The sequence below is a fragment of the Syngnathus leptorhynchus genome, chromosome 11, assembly GCF_054491065.1.
Source record: "Syngnathus leptorhynchus isolate UIUO chromosome 11, UIUO_Slep, whole genome shotgun sequence".
Lineage (NCBI taxonomy): Eukaryota > Metazoa > Chordata > Actinopteri > Syngnathiformes > Syngnathidae > Syngnathus > Syngnathus leptorhynchus.
In genome coordinates this window covers 3,214,553-3,231,347 of record NC_141205.1, presented here as the reverse complement: position 1 = coordinate 3,231,347, position 16,795 = coordinate 3,214,553, and the positions used below count along the sequence as shown (strand labels likewise).

Sequence of the window (16,795 nt, the reverse complement as noted above, 5' to 3'; positions counted from 1 at the left end):
AATACCTCTGCACAATAAATCACTAACGCCTGGATGGCTTTGGACCTTCTCTTTATATGGTAGGTGTAAAACTAACAAATACAGAATAAAAAAATGATTGAGGTCTAACGTTCACAAAAATAAATGGCGGCGCAGTCGTCAATTATAAATAGTTGCGCTTTTCAACAAATTCTCTACATTCTAACACTAATCTATCATGACTCATTCAAAACATACTTACAGGGAACTTACAACTTGCTCCGTATACTGACTATACTCTGCATAAGGAGGAAGCTTTAATTTCCGTGACTGGACCAAAACAGTCAAACTATAAACTACGGAATAAATAAATAAATAAATAAATAAATAAATAAATAAATAAACACAAATCTTTCACCCCTCTTAAAAGCATCCTCATTGCACATGAAGTCCTCAGCAGTCAATTAGCACCATCAAATGTGCAACCTGACCAAGAAGTGAACATCTGAAAGGCCCATAATTAACGGATCAATGAACTTTGCCAGGAGGTCTGGTCATCCTCATTCCGGAGAGATTAAATTGTCAGACTTAATTACACTTTACCAATCAGTTCTGTGGACGGAACTTCTTGACCATATAATCTGCCTGAGTCGATTTGGGCATTAAAGTTCACCTGGTCACCCAGATTTTTTTTAGAAGAGAAGCAGTTCAATTTAATATTTTCTTTAGGTTATGACTCTTCCAAAAAACTTTGCCTGTGTGCTCAAACTAGAATTCACAGAAATACTGGCGGCAGTTTCTGAGGTTACATTCGGGCTTGACATTAAAATTACTTTTCCACTTTTCTGCCTTTCTTTTTAAATGAGGAGTTTGCATCTTCTTGGAAACATTTCCATACAGATACCAAATGAGTTCACCTTTTGGGTTGCACAAATGAATTCATGATGTCCAAAGACATGCATGGTAGGCCAATTAACCACTCCAAATTCTCCTCCATTTGACTGGCAACCAGTTCAGACCCTCATGAAAATGGATGGATGGTGTTAATCACCTTTATACTTGTCCCTATCCGTGAGGTCAAGGATGTGAGTGTTGCGGATCAGAAGGGCGTTGAATGATCCTGCTTTGAGTTGAACTCTTTTTCCAGAGGGATTAGTCAAAAGTCAGTAACTACAACTGTCACTCACTTCTAGTGAGTTTGGTATTTTGTCATGCACAGAGGCTTGTCAAAAATAATTGCTCCACAGTGATGGGATATTATGATTTTCTTGGAATTTATATAAATTCGGAAGATGAATGAATGAATGAATGAACGAATGGCTACGGCACAGTGTAAAGTTGGTTAGCACGTCTGCCTCAGTGCAGAGGTTGTAGATTTGATTCCGGCTCCAGTATGTAGTTTACATGTTCTCCGCGTGGCTTTTCTGCGGGTGCTCTGGTTTTGCGCCAACATTCCAAAAATATGCCGAATGAGCGCTACAAATTGTTTGCATGTGATTGGTTGTTTGTTTATGTATGCCCTGCCATGCGATTGGCTGGCAACCACTTCAAGCTGTCTGTCCGCCGCCTACTGCCCGGAGCCAAGTGGAATAAGCTCCAGGACGACCCTCGTGAGGTTAAGCCGTTCGGAAAATGGATGGATAGCGTTAATCACCTTCACCCTTTATCCATGAGGACAATGACGTCAGCGATGCGGATCAAAAGGTCATCGAACGAGCCTGCTTTGAGTTGAAGTCTCTTTTAGAGACCATTCAAAACGTGTCAACAACTACAATTGTCAATTTAAAGTCGTGCCCTGTATTGTGAGTTGGCCATTTTGGAGTGGTTAGTGGTTATCAACTTGATACCCGTGAGCACCAGAGAGCTCCCAGGGACCACATGAGTAGCCCAGGGGGCTTGTTAGCCAAACGATAGCTCACCAGTTATGGGATATTGGGATTTCCTTGGAATATGTATGTGATCTTTTCCAAATGTAAACAGTTGCCAAGATTTGTATCAACAATGTTTTGCCAATTTATAGTCATCTCTTTTCTAGTCATTGTGAGAAATCATAAACATAATCATGCATATCAATTCATATGATAATCAATAACATATTTAAAAATGTAAAAAGGCGATGTAACATTATTTTTCCGCAAATGCATACCAAACTGGGAATCTGCATTTTTTTTTTTTTTTTATACCTTTGCAGAGATTTTTTTTTCAATAAAACTTGTTGCGATGATTTCGGTGCATCTGCCTAGTGATTTTGAAAGTTATTTATGTATTTATCTTTTACTTTAGACCCCTATGAAGTACCATTCAATCGTTTAGTTATTATATTCAGTTAAGACACATTTTTTGCACAGTACAGCAAAGTAGGTGACACACATGCAGGCATGTAAGGAGGGAGTGATCAAATGGCACCTAAACAGTAATCTTGATGCAGACGAGTAATATTATCCAGTTTCAATTCAGTTTTGTCCGGAGTAGGACTTTGAGTTCCAAATCCCAAGTCCGTCAATTAGTGAGCATAACACAAACGTGCTACTTCCGTCCCACATTTGTGTTATGCTCACTAATTGATCCGCCTGTTTGGTAAGTGGACGGAAATCTGCTTTGCAATGGGATTATTATGGCTTTTGGTGTCTTAAACCAATTACTAGTGGGTTTTAATTACAGTTGCAGCTCATTGGTTTGCGGATTGCTGCAACGCACCACCCAATGACTATGATTTGATTTTGCTTTAATCCTATCAGATTTCTCGAGGGAAAAGTATAAAAGCGGTGCTGCAGGTGGTGAAAAATTGCAGAGGTGCTCCTTGTGCTGTCAAAATGGCAGCGGTTTGGGATAAACCCGTTTTTGCTGCCAGGCGATACCAAGAAACGACAAGGGAATCTGCATTTTCTTATACAAACACCAATAATACCAGAGGTATGGTACCATATTTGTTTTAGTTCTTATGAAATCCCTGTGCCATTGTTTTTTTAAGAAAGGAGAAAGCAAGTCTTGAATGTGGAATTTTTCCACTTCTTTTTGGGTCCCTTAGAAAAAAAAAACATTTGAGTAGATGACTGTTTTAGGGACTCTTTGAAATGAAATGATTTTATATGTGCTTTAATGTGTACAAAGCTAGAATCTTGACAATGCAACAGATTTTTTTTGGAATGGCTGCATAGATTTTGCATCAATTCCTCAAATTGTCTTTCTGATCAAATCGCATGTATTATTCTTGATCTGTTTTACACCTCAGGTCCTTTCGAAGGTCCAAACTACCACATTGCACCTCGATGGGTTTACAATGTTTCAACATGCTGGATGATTTTTGTGGTTTTCGCATCAGTATTCACCAATGGACTTGTCTTGGTGGCGACAGCAAAATTCAAGAAACTCCGTCACCCTCTCAACTGGATTCTGGTTAATCTTGCCATTGCTGATCTGGGAGAAACCGTTTTTGCCAGCACTATCAGTGTTTGTAACCAGTTTTTTGGTTATTTTATCTTAGGACACCCAATGTGCATATTTGAGGGCTACACTGTCTCAGTTTGTGGTGAGTGCCCCCCCCAAAAAGAATTTAGAAGTGGAAGTTAAACTCCTTGTTCTGACTCCCTTATTTGAGAAGATTGCTTCTTCCGTAGGTATCGCCGCTCTCTGGTCCTTGACTATCATCTCTTGGGAGAGATGGGTAGTTGTATGCAAACCATTTGGAAACGTTAAGTTTGATGCCAAGTGGGCTACAGGTGGAATATTGTTCTCTTGGATCTGGTCAGCCATATGGTGTGCTCCCCCAGTCTTTGGATGGAGCAGGTATGAGATTCACATCACTGTGATGACATTCATTCATCAGTTGACACAGAAACCAAGAAATTGTGTCATATCAGGTATTGGCCTCACGGATTAAAGACCTCCTGCGGACCTGATGTATTCAGCGGAAGTGAAGACCCCGGCGTTCAGTCCTACATGATTGTCCTCATGATTACTTGTTGCTTCATCCCATTGGCTGTCATTCTTCTCTGCTACTTTGCAGTGTGGTGGGCTATCAGAACTGTAAGTTTGTCAAATCAACTTACATGATACTGTACGTGATAGTTCCCAGCCCGGCCGGGTCTAACAGTTTCCATTTGTTTGTCGCAGGTTGCCTTGCAACAGAAGGAATCCGAGTCCACTCAGAAAGCAGAGAAAGAAGTATCCAGGATGGTGGTGGTCATGATTGTGGCTTATTGTGTCTGCTGGGGACCTTACACTGTTTTTGCCTGCTTTGCTGCGGCAAATCCTGGATATGCTTTCCATCCTCTCGCTGCAGCCATGCCTGCATACTTTGCCAAGAGCGCAACCATCTACAACCCAATCATCTACGTTTTCATGAACCGACAGGTAATGAGCAACCTTTATGATTGTAGTCACCGTCAATACTTTATTTGACAAATCTTTCTTTCATCAGTTTCGCACGTGCATCATGCAGCTCTTTGGCAAACAAGTTGATGATGGCTCTGAAGTATCCACGTCAAAGACAGAAGTCTCCTCTGTGGCTCCTGCTTAAAGTGCTTAGCTACCGAAGATTTGGGAACCGTCATATTTATTGTTTATTTTTGCTTACAAATGTTTGTCTAGTATAAGTTTTCTTGCAAATGAAAAATAAAACAAAAAAAGCAGGCATTCAATGTCTTAATTTCTTTCTTTTATCATTCACAGGATGTTGCACTCATATAGATGCCGAGCCATTGACAATAGTGATTGACGAGATTAATAAATAACCCGTGTGTGTGTGAGAGAGAGAGAGAGAGAGAGAGAGAGAGAGAGAGAGAGAGAGAGAGAGAGAGAGAGAGAGAGAGAGAGAGAGAGAGAGAGAGAGAGAGAGAGAGAGAGAGAGAGAGAGAGAAAATCTAAATTTAATCTAAATCTTAATAAGGTTTTATTTCGTACCAATAAAAATGCACGAGTATTTTGTCTAATCTTTTAAACAGCGTCTCCAAACAACAATAAGTGGGTGTTATAAGACAGTTTTATTTTGAAATTACGGAAGTGACGCCGGCAATGTTGCGCATGCTCACATTATCGTAGCACACGTGAAAGCGGTGTGGTTGGAGCTATGTCTAAATCAAGTGCGTAGAATTTTGTCATGGACTTTTGTCCCTAAAATCAACTTTAAACGAATTCATTTGCATATTGTTATCTATTTGATTTGTATTTTACAGAACAAAGACGAGCTAAACGCCTTGGTCTTTTGGGGAAGCGCAAGGTACGCGTATTCTTTACACCTATACCTTTTAACTTTTCGTGTTGACGCTTACTCAGTCAAAAATAAAGTAGATAGCTGATTACGTTTAAGTGTGTTTTTGTAATTATGCGCTAACATATTTGCTGGACCAAAATGTATGTATAAAGTCCATGGTAGATTACATGTAAGTGTGTTTATGTAATTATGCGCTACCATTTTTGCTGGGCCAAAATTATAACAAAAACACCCCGTCTACACAGAATAACGATGGGAAGAATGCTGATGCTTCAGGTGCCACAAATTCTAAGGCGTCCCATCTGCAACATGGCAAGCACAGAAAGCCAGAAGAAATAAGAAAGCAAAGGGTAAACTTTCACCTTCACTCCGATACAAGTCTTAAGTAAAATTGTGTTTTGATTTTCTTTGTTGTAACCCATAAGCTTCAAGAGCTCCAAGAAAAGCAGAAGATCTCCAGAGAACAGCAAGTGATGAAGAAGAGGAATTTGCAAAGCTTTCATAATGACATCCTTCAGAGACAGAGAGACTTTGAGCAGAGGGTAAATAAAGTGACATTTTGGGGACAAGGACCACAATTTGCCATCACGGGTGACGACTATAAATGTTGTATCGGCTGTCATCTATATTTCCGTCTTTGTGTTTTCACAGGAAACAGAGATGCAGAGTTTGGAAAAACATGTGCACTTTGAAAATGAGAATTCAAGGAAAGCATATTACAGAGAATTTAAAAAGGTCATTTTCCAGCTTGCCTTCCACCTTGCTGTTATGCCGAATGCCGAGCTTTGTAATGTTTTAAATCTCTTTTCATTTCTGTCTTAAAGGTAGTGGAGGCTTCAGATGTGATCTTAGAAGTTTTGGACGCACGTGACCCACTTGGGTGCAGATGCCCTCAGGTTGAGCAGGCAGTCATTCAAAGTGGAACAAACAAAAAGATTGTGTTAGTGCTAAATAAAATTGGTAGGCTCCACTCAACACATTTAGAGAATTTTCTTTTAAATATGATTTTTTTTCCCCCCCCAGATGTTTAAAATGCGAAGGAAAAATAATCCTAGGACTTGTCTGACGCTTTATTACGATTCTAGATTTAGTGTCAAAGGAAATTGTGGAGAAGTGGATTAAATATCTGCGAAATGAGTTTCCAACAGTGGCTTTCAAGGCATCTACTCAACAGCAGTCCAAAAACTTGGTACATGTCACACATCTGGCTACACATATTTTTTTCTTCTTCACTGTTTACAGTCCACCGAAAGGTTCTTGTCACTGGTTTTGCTTGTATTCATCAGAAACGCAGTAATGTAAAGGTGACTCAAGCCACCACAGAGCTCCTCAGCACCAGCGCTTGTGTTGGTGCAGATTGCTTGATGAAGCTACTCGGCAACTACTGCCGCAACCTCGATATAAAGACGGCTATCACCGTTGGTGTCGTAGGTAAGCAAGCACCCACGACAGTAGCATGATAGCGTCACACGTTGTACGGTGACATTAGCATAGCAAAGACGACACTTACTCACCACCTACTAGAGTTGTCAATTAACATATGCAATGTTTTTGAGAATATGAGAAAACAACAAAACAAAAGAGAGAACAAAAACAACACGGTGGCTCAGAATCCCTTGCTGTGAGGCAGAAATGCTTCCCACTAGGTGTCTGTGCTGTCCGCAAAAACAATGAGTAATGATAATCTTTCTAAAAAGGAGGGAAGCTCTTGTTCCATGACGATAATAATCTTTGTAACTTTGGCTTGTGTTTTTCAGGTTTTCCTAATGTGGGAAAGAGCAGTTTGATCAACAGTTTAAAACGTGCAAGAGCATGCAGTGTTGGAGCAACTCCTGGTGTCACCAAGTGAGTAATTCAGTGAAGGATATTTCATTGATTACGCCTTTATTATCACAGTCACTACTTTTCATTGGATTTTTTGCATATCCATCCTCTACCAAGCAGTGGTACCTGGAAAAAAAATCTCAAATAAGAAAAATAATTAACCTGCTATATACCGTATGCCGGTTAAAAAGTTTATTTTTTTCCCAAAATACCATTGTCATTGTGTTCACAAGTTTTTTTTTTTTTAAAAAGATGAATTTGCTTGATTATGTAGGTGCCTTCAAGAAGTGCACTTGGACAAACACATCAAGCTTCTTGATTGTCCTGGCATCGTCATGGCAACGTCAACAAGTGACGCTGCAATGATTCTTCGGAATTGTGTAAAAATTGAACAGTTGGTTGATCCAGTTCCTCCTGTTGAAGCCATCCTGCGACGTTGCAACAAGGCACAAGTATGTCGTTTGATTTCATACCCTTTGTACGGTGAGAAAAAAAAAATAAAAAAGTTGTAAGTGTTGCGCACCGTGACGCAGCGCTGTAATACATTTTCATGGCTGGGCAGATTCTCCAGCACTATGGAGTCCCCGACTTTCACACAGCTTTGGAGTTCTTGGCATTGCTAGCGCGGCGGAAGGGGAAACTGAAGAAAGGCGGGCTACCTGACACCGACAAAGCCGCAAAAAGCGTATTAATGGACTGGACAGGGTGGGTCAAATGTTTCAAAGCCCTAATAATGTTAGGGTACGTAAGTTGTTAATTCAAGTCATCTTTAGGGGAAGGATCAGCTACTTCACACATCCCCCTGAGACACACACACTTCCTATGCACGTCAGCGCTGAAATCGTGACAGAGATGGGGAAAGCCTTTGACTGGGATGAACTTGAAAAAGGAAATCAGGAAGTTCTCGCTGGTAAGATGCTCTTTTCACCTGGATCGAACTTTACAATATGCTCTGGTGAATTGGTAGACCTATATAAATCAGCGGTGGCACGTTCACAAATGTTTTTGTTGATGTTTTTATGAATGAACCGAAACAAGGTGGTAGCACAAACCTGAATTGAATGTGTCATGTTTCAGATTCATCTTGTTCCGATGTTCAAATGGGATTCTGCATTGAAAGCACGGGGATGACAAATGGCAACCAGGCTCAAGCTGACTTTCACCAAGAAATGAAAGGAGAGGCAAATTCTATAAATGAAGCAGAATCAATGGAGGATGATCAGGATCCAGAGGTATGGAAAAACTCATTCAATGTGTGTAGAATGTGGCTTCATCTTTAATGGTCTTGTCATAAGAAACACTGCCAAAGCAAGGTTATTTGATCTCATCCAATAGTTTGGAGCAATGACAGTGGAGATAAAATCTCAAAAGCTCAAGAGCGTATTGCCTAAAAATGATCCTGCATCCAAAGCTCCAGATTTGAAGGATATTGTTAATGTAGATCCTTTACATCAAGGCCAGGCGCTTCTGGCTGCTGGCAAAAAGCGCAAGAAGCAACAAAAAAGAGCTGGTTTGTGTCCTAACTTCAAGAATCATATTCCTATAACGTGTACTTCTATCTAACGTGATCTATTTTATTTTTCCTCTACAGACAAACTTGGTACCAAGCTGTCAGATACCTTGACAGCTGCAATGGATTTCTCCTTTTGTGACAGTTGATTAAAAAAAGAATATTAAAATAGTGTTGGTCTGGGTTTTTTTTTTTTAATTCTTTCATTTAAAAAAAAAAAAAAATGTTTTCCAAGTTTCGATGTCATGTTTAAATGCATCAAGTAATAAATAAATAATGGCAAATTGTCCTATTAACATGCTTGTCACAACATGAGGCAATTATTTTATTATATGTTGTTTTCACAGATATAACGCCCTTCTTAAGAAACCTTTATATTTAGTGCGACCCACAACCCAAATTAATTTGACACCCAATTTGAGTAAATAACGCAATCGCCTTCCCATCGTCAACAACTTCCGGGTCAAAAGTCGGGCGATGACCTCAGCACGTCGGCTCGAGGTAAACAACGCCGGATGGGACGGCCATAGCTAGCAGCAGCTGCTACTTTATGTCAACGACATAGAATGGCCAGAAAAGCACAAGACCTACTGGATTCATGGCAGTGATCCCGTCGAACATTTGTGTTCTTGCAGTATGTTTTCAAGTTATATTTCTACTTTGAACGTGTTAACCTGCTAACGTTAGCCACTTCTACAGTCATAGCTAGTTGGCTAGCAAAGTAACAACAACTTTCGCCGAAAAAAAGTTCTTTTCTAATATACCTCAACACACACACAAAAAAATGTCTATATTGGCAACTGATTGATAACACAACTAAAACAATTATCAAGTGCGTTCTCCACAATCTGGCCCTTTTATCATGAAGTTCATTGGGGCCTCCGACACTTACCTGTCGAAACCGCACTCTTCTAATTTGTGACTGTGCGACTTCAATTTAATATAGTCGAATGTAGGCTGTTTCATTCTTATGTCACCCAGTTGCGTCACTTTCCTTAAAGTGGAACTTGAAGTCATTATTGCCTACACATTCAGAACATTTGATGTGCGATTCACTTGATACTGCGTTGATGAGTTCAAACCCCGATCATATTATTTACTAACAAGATAGTTTCTCATACAGAGCTCAGTAGAACCCAGTCAATTTGCAGGAAAAGGAAAAAAAGGAATAAAAATCTCCCATCAGTTGCCTTTTCACGACTACTCCAGTTTTATGGTATATTCCCCCCCCTTTCGGTCATGTGCCCAATAAGTCTTTCAAAGTCATCACTTCCCCCCACCTAACGACACTGCAACCCTGATTAGATCAATCTTAGTAGTTTCTGTCAACACACTGTGTTTGATGAAGTATTATCTAAACACTGGTTCTCAACCGTTATCACACGGGGACCCGCCTTTTTCTGTTGTAGCTCCATCGCGACCCGCATCAATCGACAGTTAAGAGCAGTTCTTCATGGTCAGTGCCCCTGCTGTTCTAAAATGCTCTTTGGTTCTGTATTACAGCTTTATCCTTAGATCGTGATCGTCATCTTCAGCCATGTCGTCACGTGTGTTGATGCGGCAGCAGCTGATGCGAGAGCAAGCTCAGGAGCAGGAGAGACGAGAGGCCCAGCAACAAGCCTCTGCCTCTCAGCTGCGGCCCACTGACTCCACTCCTGCCATCTCCGTCTCACTGCCTCCAAATGCTGCCCGCCCGCCTCCCGCACAAGTGCCCGTGGCGGTGCTGAAAGTAAGATTTGCCCGTCGGTGCGGTGACATTGTCCAAAAGGCAAGCTCTGAACTCCTCCGACTGACGCAGGTGCAGAGCCACCTGGAGAACCCCACCAAGTATCACATCCAGCAGGCTCAGAGGCAACAGGTGAAGCAGTACCTCTCCACCACTCTGAGTAACAACGCCATGACTCAGACGCTCGGTGTATCGCCTGTGCCACAGTGCAGTTCGGCCCCCGAGGTGCCTCACACCGCCAGCAGCGCCCCCAACAGCCCGATGGCGCTCCTTAACATCAGTTCCAACAAGGAGGAAGTATGCCCCATTCCTTATTTTTATAACAGCGCTTTGCTGACGCGGCAGATGACACATTCTTGCCGAGAGTTGCGTCTCCGTTAACTTCCAGTGTGTTTTTGGAGAAGTTTGAAGTCAATCCTTCATCTCACTTTGTACTTAATTACTTTTCGTTTGTTCGACAGCGATGTGGCCCCAGGTCCCACTTGAACGTTGCATGCCTTTTGTTATCATCTACTCGTCGTCCTGACGTCACAGTACGATGTTAAATACTGCACCAGTAGATTGACCATGCTGGTTCTCCACTTGCACGTCTGTGACATGAATCTGCTTTACAGCTTGCCGATTTTTTTTCTTTTTTTTTTTTTTCTATATTTAGTCCTTACCGTGTCAAACCTGCCCTGTATATGAGCTTAGAGTGATCATCTTTACTTAAGATTGTGCCACTTGTTTCCCACCCCCCTGTATTTTATAGATGGAAGATGTTATCGACGATATAATTAGTCTCGAATCCAGTTTTAATGACGACATCATCACGTTGATTGACTCGGGTCTTCAGTTACCAAGTACGGTAAGAAAAATTCGGCTTCCTTGACTGAATGTGTGCTTTGACCTTTCAAATGTTCCTGCACTTTCACTAAGAAATGATAGGATATTATAAAACCAGTCTTTGTAAGTATACATGCTTTGTATTTCTTTGAATGGGGCGTCTTTTATCTCTATGGAACTGAGAAGCAGGAATAGCTTGTTGGAAGTGCTTTTGGCACGCACTTAGCATTTGTCACAAACGTGCTGCCTGGGTGGGTGGGCGGGGTTACTAACTAGTAGGAATACACACAGCAAGAAGTCAGACAAAGGCTTTAGTGCTCATCGAAACGTGCCTTGCAAAGCTACGAAGGAATTGCGGAACTTTTGCCACTTAACAGAAAATGAGGATTATGGTGATGTTGGAAGAAAGAAAAAAGCAGCACAGCGAGGTAAAGCCAGTTTGTAATCTTTCAGTGGAGTAATTGACTTGCTTTTTACACGTATGTGCACCTTTTTTGCGTGCTAGGCCAAACATTTGTTGGACTTAAGGATGGCAATTTTTATTTCTCTGATAGCACACTAGATTGAATTGGGATCCCAGGGAGTTGGTTGCTTTTCGAGTTGAAGCAAAAACGGGGAAGTTGTGCTTTTCACAGATTGCGACTTCTCAAAAAGGCCGCTTCGGCAGTCGGCTCATGTCGCAGCCGCTTGATACTAAGTTTGTTCTATTTAGCTCCCAGGAAACCTTCTGGATGTGTACCACAGCCCTGGAATGGCAGCACCCACCCTTACTGTCAGCAACTCCTGTCCTGCGGATCTTCCAAATATCAAAAGGGAAATTGCCGGTATGGTCAAATGTGTGCAATATGTCACGAAACGTTTAACAGTGTGATCAAATCTGCCGAGGAATTTCTTGAAACTTAATATTTGTCTTTCAGAAGCTGATACCAAAGCTTTTATGAAGGAGAGGCAAAAGAAAGACAACCACAATCTTAGTACGTTGAGTTTTCTTGTCCGGTCACTTTGTTATATCTTCTATTGCTGCGTGACAAATAACACGAATGATGCATCTTTCACTGTTTGTTGGTTTCTAACAGTTGAGAGGAGGCGGAGATTTAATATAAACGACCGTATCAAGGAACTTGGTACTCTCGTACCAAAGTCGAGTGACCCGTGAGTGCTACTTTGATTTTTGCAACCTTTGTGAATGTCGTGTTGTTGTTTTTGGGAGCCATCCGATGCTTCTGTGAAACTTGCTCATGTCTGCACTTGTTAACAGTGAGATGCGCTGGAACAAAGGCACCATTCTGAAGGCCTCTGTGGATTACATCCGCAAGTTACAGAAGGAGCAACAGCGTGCCAAGGATGTCGAGCTACGGCAGAAGAAATTGGAACAAGCCAACCACAGTTTAATGTTGCGCATCCAGGTAGGTAAAAGTTGAATTGGTAACCCAGGTCAATGTCGGATTTATTTTTGATGTGGGAATTTTTCCCAAATGCCGTAGTATTCTATAATTAATGTCATTTCAACATACATGACGGGCGTAGATTAAATGAATCTATTTTTGGTGATGTTCTCAGGAGCTGGAACTGCAAGCACGTGTCCACGGCCTCTCTTCCAACACTGCCAGCATTTCGCCTGGTCTGGGCTCCGGTCCTGGCCTGCAGCAGCAGCAAACGCTTGCCAATGGCCAGTCCCTCCACCCCGGCGCAGAGGCAACGTCCGGGCTCACCCTTCTCAATCTGGGCGCGGTAGCCGTCGGACAGCCCCTGCCCACCGCCTTCCTCTCCCCGCCTTCCTCAGACAGTCCGGCTGGCGTGACCATCAGCAGCCCTTTAGACTTGGGCAGTTTGAGCTTCGCCGAGTTGGAGGACACCTCGGCCTCGGCGCTTTACCCAGACGTGGGCTTGGGGGACATTCTTATGGACGACGGGTGCACCCTGTCTCCGGAGGCCGAGCCCCTCTTCTCACCTTTGTCACCGGGCGCCTCGAAAAGCAGCAGCCGCAGGAGCAGCCTTGAGATGGACGAAGACTTGTGACGCAATTGCGCCCGCAGAGACTCGGAGAGTGTCAGCATGCTGTCTGTCTATTAGGTTTGCTGAGTTTGCCAGTAGGACTGTTGAGCAGAAACCTTTTCATGTAAATACTCAGATTGAAAAATGAATCGAAATGTTAGTGAGACTAACTAAAATTCCCCCCCCCCCCCTGTCCTGGTACACAAATGTTATTGAGTGCTTATATCTGGGTGCGTAAGTACAATAATATAGTATTAAAACCGAATATTGTACGCTATAGGGATGCTTACATGTATGTTAACATGCTTACGTTTCTTTTTTTTTTTTTTAAGTTTAAGAGTAATATAAATTTTGCTTGAATTTACATACACAGGGAAGATATATCGGCCTTATTAATGTGACAGTATTGACGAAAGCAAATAGATGCAGAAATCTAGTTTTTATTTTTTGGGACAGGAATCAGGGTTTGCACACGTGTCCTTGTTGGGCTGTCGAGAGGCTCGAACAAAAGGGATGTGCGTAAAAGTGAATTGGCACACGGTGAAATATTTTTCCTCCTCATGGTGTGTGTGTATAAGAATATTTTATTCTCCACTTATTTTTGCACCTTATGTTTTTTGCAGTTTGTGCACTCTCAGTGATCAGTTTGACTACTGTAACACACGTGAGTGCATGTTATTTTTAAGAGCTGCTGCTGCTAGTTAGCCAAAGCAGGACTTCTTAAAGTGTAGCTGCAGTGGAAAATACAAATCACTGTTCTATTTTTCAATATTTTCAGCATCACAAAAAAAAAAAAACATCAGATCTATTTGTCTATTTTACAGTAGTACTGTAGTGCATCAATATTTTTGATACCTGAACAATTGAGTGAGATGTCGTTTGTTTTATGTGACTAATTTGTGTTTGTGATTATTCATCTCCATTAACGTTGGTGATCACTGGCTGATTCTACCAGATAGTTTGATTGTTTGTTCTTCAGTTATTTCTTTTGGAGATGTCAAATGATTTACAAATTTGTTGTGTTCCAAGAAGATTTTTCCTTTGAAACAAACCACTATTTTGCAGTTATACTATGAAATAGCGATAAACTTCAAAAAAGGCATTTATTTCATCTGATGCATCATGCAACTTTAATGAATGTGTACTTGCCTATGCATGTTTTTCTAACACCCATGTACTGTATTTGACAATTTGTTTCAGAGTATATTTTTAAAAAGTTGTATGCTTGGACTAGCAGCTCAATTAGTTTGACTAATGCGATTGGTTGTCTTCTCCTACTATCCGCAAGCACTCCAAGGTACATTTGTTTCTTCTTTTAGCTCAAATTAGCTGATTTAGTGCCCCTGGTTGTGCAATTCTAAAATCAATTACCAAATAATATACCCTGTTTTCCAAAACTTGAAGCACATCCAACCTGTCAAATATACGAACAACATTGTATGCATTTTTTTCTTTCATGCTCAATGGAGTGTCTTTCAGCAACTTTTAACAAATAAACTTATTCTTTCAGGTGTTGAAGTGTGATTATCTGCATGCTGCCAAGGTTAGTGGTAGAGCATTTGAGAAATTTCCATGGCAAGGTCCAGGCACTCTGTTGCCTGGAGACAAAGGTCACAGAGACTGCAGTCACATTGGCAGCAGCACGGTTCTGGACACGGGCATACATTACAGTTTTGAGGGATATTCAGAAGACTCTGTGCAGTGGTGGATTCGCAGCAGAAAATTGAAGAGCACAAGCACCGGTAACACCCACTCAATGTGGCCAGTAAACAATCCAGTGGATGACAGAACAGGCAGGCCAACAGGATTGGAGCGCACAGGTCTCAGGAAGTACATGAAATGAGGTGAAAAAAAATCATTTGAAGGAAAGCTCAAGTGTTTTAGAAGTAGACAGGCCTTACCATCGTCATCGGGTGGCATGACGGTGAACGTGTCGGTTTTTAGTTCTCGACTCTTCCTGGCTGATGTGAGTAACTCGTCGGTGCTGGAGAGCAGCAACGTGGGCAGTAGCTGTGGTGATTGTTTCTCCACAGAACTCAAATCACTTACGGATCCTGCTCGAACTGATCTGTCAGAGTTGTGCGTGTTTGCTTCTTGGGTCTCTGAATGGAACAGATTAGGGCATGGGTGTCAAACAAATTTTTGTAGTCATAGTTTCGTTCCATTATGACGCCTTATATTATTTACACAGTATAGGCTACATGACACAAACTGAGGAATAACATTTTTGAAATCATAGACTCGTAAAAACTGTTCAAATAGTTGAAAAAGACGGATGGTAAAAATTCCTAGCAATATCTCTATTTTTTTAAAAAGTGAAGACAATTTGTAAATGTAGTAATGACACAAAGTCGATGCAAAATTTGTCTTCACGGGCCACCTAAACAAATGTGACGGGCCGTATCTGGCCCCCGGGCCTTGGGTTTGATAGCTATGGATTAGGAGCGCGTTCCTGCTCCAGCTTTTGTGAAACAAGCTCAAATTCTGAGTTGTCACTCACTGTAAAAATACCTGTTTCACCAGCAATATAGCAGCTGTTCAATACACCGGGTCTCTCCAAATCAGATGTTTCCGCAATTGAGTCTTCACATCCATTATCCAACTTCTCAAGATCGTCTGCAGGACAAGGTTTCGCATCCATGCTCATGTGTATTGCGCTTCACTTTCTTGGGGTGAAAAAAGACTGAAGCGGATTTACAGGACAAAATGTGTTACACACTTGGACATACCATATTACCATTAAAAAAAAAAATCAACATAGGCACATTCCTTGCATACATTGCATTGGCGTCATCAATGTTACTATTGAGTGAACATCATGGTAAAAGGCAAGGTTAATCTATTATTAATATCCATTTTGGAAACATTTATGAAAGGCTGTGCTTGAATATGCTGACGGCTCTATGAGAATGTAAGTGAACTTCATTTAGCTATTAATTATACATTTTCTCAGGTGCCTTTGAAAGCTTGATATTTTAATTTTCAGATAAAATTCACGTCAGAAATATTTGGATGAAACTGTCAAAGTACTTAAAAGGCGTTTGGTCATCCGATGAGATAAAATACATACTTGCATGTAATCTTTTCAAAATAACTTCAAAGATTTAATGGATTTAATCACTGAAGGGACTGCATTTTATTTGTACATATTTATTTAAGACCACATACCTACATTTATTTAAGCCCACGTATACAATTAAGCTCTCAATTTCACATCCCCTCCAAAAACAACAATAAAAACCAACAGATTGTACTTACTTGGTATGTCATTATTGTGGAGGCTCAGGCACAGCTTCAATAGTTTTCCCTGTCTTGTGATATTGCCCTCACAATGCCCTTAAAGGGTTCAGCAGTAAAGATGGAGCTCCAACAAATGGAATCTCCTTCTGTCCCTGAATGATCTCCTCCCTCCTTTGGGTTTGGTGTGCACACGCGCCGTTTGTGTCCACCTCGCTTTCTTAAAAAAAAAAAAGAAAATAAAAAAAAACAACAAAAAAAACCCTCTAGATTTGTTAGTGCAGATAGTATATAATGAAACTTCCTAAGGATAGGTCATTTTAAAGAAAAAAAGAAAAAGAAAGAAAGAAAAAAATCACTCACTCACTCACTCACTCACTCACTCACTCACTCACTCACTCACTCACTCACTCACTCACTCACTCACTCACTCACTCACTCACTCACTCACTCACTCACTCACTCACTCACTCACTCACTCACTCACTCACTCACTCACTCACGCACT

General features: G+C 41.2%; 4 protein-coding genes and 1 long non-coding RNA gene across 6 annotated transcripts; 3 read left to right on the top strand and 2 right to left on the bottom strand.

Annotated features, from left to right (window-relative positions):
• Nucleotides 1-1,524: 1,524 nt before the first annotated feature.
• On the top strand, nt 1,525-4,582 carry LOC147048855 (red-sensitive opsin). 2 transcript variants are annotated; one of them, XM_085924306.1, is made up of 7 exons: nt 1,525-1,662; nt 2,697-2,871; nt 3,191-3,487; nt 3,576-3,744; nt 3,819-3,984; nt 4,072-4,311; nt 4,379-4,582. In XM_085924306.1, the coding sequence occupies exons 2-7, from the start codon at nt 2,772-2,774 to the stop codon at nt 4,475-4,477; spliced, it is 1,071 nt and encodes a 356-aa protein (XP_085780432.1). In that variant the 5' UTR covers nt 1,525-1,662; nt 2,697-2,771; the 3' UTR covers nt 4,478-4,582. The 2 variants fall into 2 exon arrangements, with proteins under 2 accessions (XP_085780432.1, XP_085780433.1); XM_085924307.1 differs by lacking the exon at nt 1,525-1,662 and adding an exon at nt 1,762-1,910.
• A 332-nt stretch (nt 4,583-4,914) lies between these two features.
• On the top strand, nt 4,915-8,751 carry gnl3l (G protein nucleolar 3 like). Its single transcript, XM_085925147.1, has 15 exons — nt 4,915-5,039; nt 5,133-5,176; nt 5,416-5,520; nt 5,596-5,712; nt 5,822-5,905; nt 5,995-6,130; nt 6,256-6,359; nt 6,457-6,601; nt 6,928-7,015; nt 7,269-7,446; nt 7,557-7,699; nt 7,768-7,904; nt 8,072-8,226; nt 8,330-8,504; nt 8,586-8,751. The coding sequence occupies exons 1-15, from the start codon at nt 5,027-5,029 to the stop codon at nt 8,651-8,653; spliced, it is 1,692 nt and encodes a 563-aa protein (XP_085781273.1). The 5' UTR covers nt 4,915-5,026; the 3' UTR covers nt 8,654-8,751.
• Nucleotides 7,034-8,203, bottom strand: LOC147048854 (uncharacterized). The gene is made up of 2 exons (XR_015067645.1): nt 8,047-8,203; nt 7,034-7,468 (listed from the first exon to the last, which is right to left on the bottom strand). It is a non-coding gene; the product is annotated as an uncharacterized LOC147048854 (long non-coding RNA).
• A 221-nt stretch (nt 8,752-8,972) lies between the features above and the next one.
• Nucleotides 8,973-14,562, top strand: tfe3b (transcription factor binding to IGHM enhancer 3b). The gene is made up of 9 exons (XM_085923733.1): nt 8,973-9,138; nt 10,008-10,233; nt 10,303-10,527; nt 10,982-11,077; nt 11,768-11,879; nt 11,973-12,029; nt 12,132-12,207; nt 12,314-12,461; nt 12,616-14,562. The coding sequence occupies exons 2-9, from the start codon at nt 10,042-10,044 to the stop codon at nt 13,072-13,074; spliced, it is 1,365 nt and encodes a 454-aa protein (XP_085779859.1). The 5' UTR covers nt 8,973-9,138; nt 10,008-10,041; the 3' UTR covers nt 13,075-14,562.
• On the bottom strand, nt 14,163-16,786 carry LOC147048851 (uncharacterized). The gene is made up of 4 exons (XM_085923748.1): nt 16,309-16,786; nt 15,562-15,733; nt 14,952-15,152; nt 14,163-14,872 (listed from the first exon to the last, which is right to left on the bottom strand). Exons 2-4 carry the CDS (start codon nt 15,695-15,697, stop codon nt 14,595-14,597), a joined length of 615 nt encoding a protein of 204 aa, XP_085779874.1. The 5' UTR covers nt 15,698-15,733; nt 16,309-16,786; the 3' UTR covers nt 14,163-14,594.
• Nucleotides 16,787-16,795: the final 9 nt, after the last annotated feature.

Coding starts and splice junctions, on each gene's coding strand:
- LOC147048851 (XM_085923748.1), bottom strand. CDS start 15,697: ATGAGCATGGATGCGAAACCTTGTCCTGCAGACGATCTTGAGAAGTTG. Junction 15,153..15,561: donor CTATATTGCTGGTGAAACAG/GTATTTTTACAG, acceptor TGTTCCATTCAG/AGACCCAAGAAGCAAACACG. Junction 14,873..14,951: donor CATGCCACCCGATGACGATG/GTAAGGCCTGTC, acceptor GTACTTCCTGAG/ACCTGTGCGCTCCAATCCTG.
- tfe3b (XM_085923733.1), top strand. CDS start 10,042: ATGTCGTCACGTGTGTTGATGCGGCAGCAGCTGATGCGAGAGCAAGCT. Junction 12,030..12,131: donor GAAAGACAACCACAATCTTA/GTACGTTGAGTT, acceptor GGTTTCTAACAG/TTGAGAGGAGGCGGAGATTT. Junction 12,208..12,313: donor GTACCAAAGTCGAGTGACCC/GTGAGTGCTACT, acceptor ACTTGTTAACAG/TGAGATGCGCTGGAACAAAG.
- LOC147048855 (XM_085924306.1), top strand. CDS start 2,772: ATGGCAGCGGTTTGGGATAAACCCGTTTTTGCTGCCAGGCGATACCAA. Junction 2,872..3,190: donor AAACACCAATAATACCAGAG/GTATGGTACCAT, acceptor TTTACACCTCAG/GTCCTTTCGAAGGTCCAAAC. Junction 3,985..4,071: donor TGTGGTGGGCTATCAGAACT/GTAAGTTTGTCA, acceptor TGTTTGTCGCAG/GTTGCCTTGCAACAGAAGGA.
- gnl3l (XM_085925147.1), top strand. Junction 7,016..7,268: donor GCAACTCCTGGTGTCACCAA/GTGAGTAATTCA, acceptor TTGATTATGTAG/GTGCCTTCAAGAAGTGCACT. Junction 7,905..8,071: donor AAATCAGGAAGTTCTCGCTG/GTAAGATGCTCT, acceptor GTCATGTTTCAG/ATTCATCTTGTTCCGATGTT.